Source organism: Ruditapes philippinarum, unplaced genomic scaffold, assembly GCF_026571515.1.
Source record: "Ruditapes philippinarum isolate M1 unplaced genomic scaffold, ASM2657151v2 ctg16327_1_1_1_1, whole genome shotgun sequence".
NCBI lineage: Eukaryota > Metazoa > Mollusca > Bivalvia > Venerida > Veneridae > Ruditapes > Ruditapes philippinarum.
Genome location: NW_026856112.1, coordinates 1 through 5,545, shown reverse-complemented (window position 1 = coordinate 5,545; position 5,545 = coordinate 1). Strand labels below are relative to the sequence as shown.

At 33.5% G+C, this 5,545-nt stretch overlaps 1 protein-coding gene across 1 annotated transcript; it reads right to left on the bottom strand.

The window, feature by feature from the left end:
• Nucleotides 1-1,471: 1,471 nt before the first annotated feature.
• On the bottom strand, nt 1,472-3,405 carry LOC132745419 (uncharacterized). Its single transcript, XM_060734334.1, has 4 exons — nt 3,257-3,405; nt 2,714-2,797; nt 2,345-2,458; nt 1,472-1,665 (listed from the first exon to the last, which is right to left on the bottom strand). Exons 1-4 carry the CDS (start codon nt 3,299-3,301, stop codon nt 1,543-1,545), a joined length of 366 nt encoding a protein of 121 aa, XP_060590317.1. The 5' UTR covers nt 3,302-3,405; the 3' UTR covers nt 1,472-1,542.
• Nucleotides 3,406-5,545: the final 2,140 nt, after the last annotated feature.

The following is a 5,545-nucleotide window of genomic DNA, read 5'->3' as shown; positions in this document are numbered from 1 at the left end:
ATACTGCGATCGAACTTCAGTCTCAATTAAATTCAATTTCAGAATTTTGTAATAATACCGGTATGTCTATAAATGAGAATAAAACTGAAATTATTGTATTTAGAAATGGTGGACCGCTCAGATCATATGAAAAATGGTTTTACAACGGCAGTTCAGTAAATGTCACACCAATGTACAAATATATGGGTCTTTTATTTACACCTAAATTATCTTGGACAAAAGCAAAAACTAAACTTGCTGCACAAGCTAGGAAATCTATTTATGCTATTAAATCATATCAAAGAAATTTTGGAAAGTTTTTACACTCTGATTATTTTAAATTATTTGACTCTATGGTAAAACCTATACTTACCTATGGTGCCGAAATTTATGGAAGTGAAATCTCCGAAATTCTTGAACAAGTTCAAATACAATATTGTAAAGATTTTCTAGGTGTAAATTATTCTGTTAATGATAATGTTGCATTGGGAGAATGTGGAAGGATGCCTTTATGTATTGATCATCATGTAACAATTATCAAATATTGGTGTAAACTTCTTTGTATGCCAGAACACAGATATCCTAGAAATTGTTATTTGATGTTAACTAGACAAGATAATGTTGGAAAGAAAAATTGGGCTACTTCAGTAAAAAACTTATTGTATACTTATGGGTTTGGCTTTGTATGGCTAAGTCAAGAAATTGGGGATATCAATCTATTTTTTTGTCAATTTAAACAAAGAATTATTGATTGTAAGACACAAAATTGGATGGAAGAAATTCAGAATTCACCCCGATGTGACACCTATAAATTTTTCAAATCTATGTTAAATCCTGAAAAGTATTTATCTATTGATATGCCATTTTATGTAAAAAGATCATTATCGAGATTTAGATGTTCTAGTCATAAATTATATATAGAAACTGGACGACATTTGGGTATACCAAGAAATGAGCGAATTTGCCAACACTGTTTGCAAAATTATAACAATTCGTTCATCGAAGATGAATTTCATGTATTTTTTATTTGTAATAGATTTTCCCAACAAAGACAACGTTATATATCTCCATGGTACAGTCATGATTATACATTCCATAATTTTTGTAATTTGATTAAAACTAAAAATGAAGAAAACATAAAGAATATTGCTTTTTTTGTTCATGAAATTATGAAAATTGTTGATAATTAATATCAATAGGAAAGCATGTCATATATAACAATGTATATTGTAGACACAGCTAAATATGTATTTCTGTTTTGATTATATTGTGTATTTTGGGCCGGAGGCCTTTATTTACAAAATAAAATGTTGATGTTGTTGATGTTTATTATGACCGTGTACTGTTGTCTGATAAGGGACATTATCGGCAAAAATGTTAATGTAGCCCATTTTTCTCACATTTAAAAAAAGGAACCACGGTATAGCATGTTTGATTAATGTTATGACAACATCATTTTAACATCCACTCTGATTTGCATAAGGAGATAAAACAACATTCAGATTAATTTATTTTAAAATTTATTCAAAATTAAAGAATACACTGGAATATTTCAACCCTGGTTTATGAAATTGTCTTGTAAATCACTGTTGCGTTATGAGGGTGGCCACACAATTTCACGTTACCTGCGTCAATGGCAGACGGCTGAACTTCTGTTGCTGAAGAAAGTAGTCCCAATATTCTCAGCTGAAAACAAAAGAGAAATAGCCGCGCCATGACAAAACCAACATAATGCGTTTGCGACCAGTATTGATCCAGACCAGCCTGCGCAGTCTGATCAGGATCCATGCTGTTCGCTTACAAACCGTATAACAAGTAGAGAAACTGATAGCAAAAAGCATGGATTCTGACCAGACTGCGTGGATGCTTCTAATGGTATTAACTAAGCATTTTATAACTATTATACTCGTATTCGTACCCATATATATGTTGTCTGCAACTTTTTTGACGAAACTCTAATCCCAAGTAGCACTAGCATTTAGTTGGTTTAAAGTCATCGGCGTACCCTTCTTTATACTGACCTGACAGGAAATGCCCCATCAGAAGAAAGTTTTAAAAAAAACCCTAAAAACAAGTTCAGAATTGACATGTTCTTGTTAAAATCTTAAACGAGCAATACATAATCAATGTTTTACCATTAACTGTCTGTAATCGGAAGTGATTGTTATTGATACATGAATAGGGACAGTTTTATCATATTTATGTATGTAACTTACAGTCCACTTACCCCCTGGTCCCCACCCAAAGAAAAGCATGAAACAATTGTATAAATACATGTACATCTTATATTGTCATTGATACTATTGATAGACAAGTGTATTCAAAACACAGTAATTGAAAATATAAAATTAAATGAAGGTCTTACTTCAAGACTTCTCATTCCAGCGTCTGTGTGAACCAGATGCATCTCGTCTGCTGTCACTGTTGCGACGTAACATATGTATGTCTTTCCCGCACGATGCCTCACAATAAAGTCATGCTGAAATTTGGAGGAAAAAATGTATTTTATAACAACTACAACCAACCCACACAAAAACTGCACTATATCACCTAAATGACAGTTTAAGACACAAACGGCTATATTATATATATAAGTTCTAAGTAAAAATATTTGAAAATCAAAATAATTAGAACAGTAACTCTATTAGCAATTTGTAAGACTGTTGTGTTGGTATATAGGTCTAAGTGAAGCACCCACTCGCAAACTAAGTTCATATTTTACGTTTCTACATACCGTGTGACCATTATAAGCAAATGTGAACGATTCTCCCTCATTTGGCTCGTGTGTATGGTGATGAGGCTTTTGAGTTGTAGCCGCCTGAAAGAAAGGAACAAATCAAATCTGCCCAGATGCCAGATTAACATTTATATTATGTGTTCTGATTCATTTAATTTAGGTCTTTCTCCACTAGCAAGGTTGGAAAAAACACCAATAACAGCATTGCTACGTTACTGACTATGTTACTGACCATACGCCTCACACTCCACCCAAGAAAAGTAACAATTGTATTTTATATTTTCATCAACAGTACTGAGAAGTTTGCCGTGAATCGAAATATTACACTGATGTATATGTCCATGTACAAGTATCCGATTCAATTCATCCATGATTGCCACGTGACAATTGTAAACCAATGCAATATCAAATTTATACTGCACTGCCCCCTCCCTAAAGTGACTTAATGTATAAGCTTAAGCATTTTATAAGAATTGACATAAGCCAAAAAGCATCAGAAATATATATATCCTAAGTAATATTGTTATAAATAATACTCACAAGGCAGACGGCTACGAGGGCAGCAAAGGCGACGCAGATCTTCATGGCTATGGCAGAAGTTTTATAACTAAACTTGTAAGCCAGTGATATCTACATATATATACACTGGAGATACGGCATACATATGATTTCAGTTCACACTGCCTTAACTCGATGAACTTTAAGAATTGGGTTACAGTACAATTATGGCAAATCCTCAACCTTACTCCTATTCACTTTTCTTTTGTCTTTGTATTGACAAGAAATTAGAACAATATACATTTTATCCTTGTACAGTAGTATAATTATAATCTTTCTGGCACGGTTTTAGAATTACCATTATTTTAAAGGAAAAGAGAACACTATCGGCGATTTTAAAGAATTTGTGAGTAATTCTTTGTACACTAAACATGTTGTAGACAAATGAATCTCAAAATGACTTGAGTAAGTCAAAGAAACGATTTCTAACTGAATACGACAGTATTTACTCAAAATGCTGCTACATAGCTGTTCCGAATTTTGCAACGGTAATTGTTATTGGGAGAGGAAAATGGCCTCATAAATGACCTTTTCATTCCATTAGGGCTAAATTGATAGCTGGAATTTAAAGTTTAAAAATCAGGAGAATCGTAATTTCTACTACAGACCAACAGACCTATGGGCCACACTTTTGACCCAGACAAGCATACTAGTACCCATGTACCCGCTCCATTCCTTTAAATGAAACAACATCGATAAAAAATACAACATCTAGAAATAAATGGGACTAAAATGCCTTATTGTTCATAAGACGTTTGGATTACTATAAAGCGAGCAAAAATATTTTGACATCTTTTTGAACGTGTCTCTATAACCCGTGGCCCTTTTTAGCTCGACTTTTCTATGAAAAGGGGAGCTATCCTACTCGCCCCGGCGTCGGCGTCGGCGTCGGCGTTGGCGTCGGCGTTGGCGTCACACCTTGGTTAAGTTTTTCGTACCACCCCACTTTATTTCAGAAGTATTACAAGTATGGCTTTGAAACTTACCATACTTGTTCACCATCATAACCTCCATCTACAGACAAGAGTACATAACTCTGTCAAGGTTTTTGACAGAATTATGGCCCTTTTTTGACTTAGAAAGTGTATTGAGCTTGGTTAAGTTTTTTGTACCACCTCACTTTATTTCAAAACCATTGGAGGTATTGCTTTGAAACTGACCATACTTGTTTACCATCACGACCTTCATCAACAGACAAGAGGACATAACTCTGTCAAGGTTTTTGACAGAATTATGCCCCTTTTTGACTTAGAAAATACATTGAATATGGGTAAAAATCCACTTATTGCCTTAACCCTTTGAGATATTGCTTTGAAACTTTTAATGCTATTTCACATCATTACCCCCATCTGTACGCAAGAGAAGGTAACTCTGTCAAGGATTTGTTTTAAAAATTAAGGCCTTTTATCGACTTAGAATCTTGGTTAAGTTTTTTAGTACCAGTCCACTTTTTGACTGAACTGTTTGAGATATTAATTTGAAAGTTGGAATACTTGTTTACAATCATGATTCCCAAACATGTCCAGGAGAAGGTAATTCTGTCAAAGATTTTATTTGAATTATGGCCCTTAACTGTCAATGTTTTGTATTATAGGCAAGCACTAAAAAACTTAAAAAATCTAAAAAAATTCATTCCTATCCACTTGTTCACTTTACCATAAATTATGTCATATAAACATTGCTGTAATATTCAAGGGTATCAAACAACTAGTTCACTTTAAAAATACAGAGATTCTTGTATTGCCTTTTACTGCAAAAACTTTTTTTATTGGCAAGCAATAAAAAAGTCGAGCGCGCTGTCTTACGGACAGCTCTTGTTTAAAACGTTGCTGCATTATTGAAATATATTTTTGTGAGAATTGAAACAGAAGCATGTCTTTTGAAAATGAATATTTGTTGGTTTAAACATAAATGAACCTAGGGGTTAAATGAACGTAGTTAGGGTTAAAAATTAGAACAAATGAACTTAACTTTTGTCTTACTATAGGCTGACCCGAAACAATTATAGAAACATACAATAGAATTCAGTCGTTCTCACGAATTTGACCTATGTAAAAATAATTAAATGTGATATAGACGTAAAAGGACATTATGAGCCCCCACTTTGATCTATTACATAAAGGTTTAATCATATCTTATTGTGATAAATTCCACTTAAATCGTGAAGATAGTTTACAATTATGGAAAGCTTACTTCATAAACTTGGCTTGTACGCAGTCCTAAAATGTCTTTAAGAAGAGGGAAATAACTCGGCAAAGTCGGCACATCCCC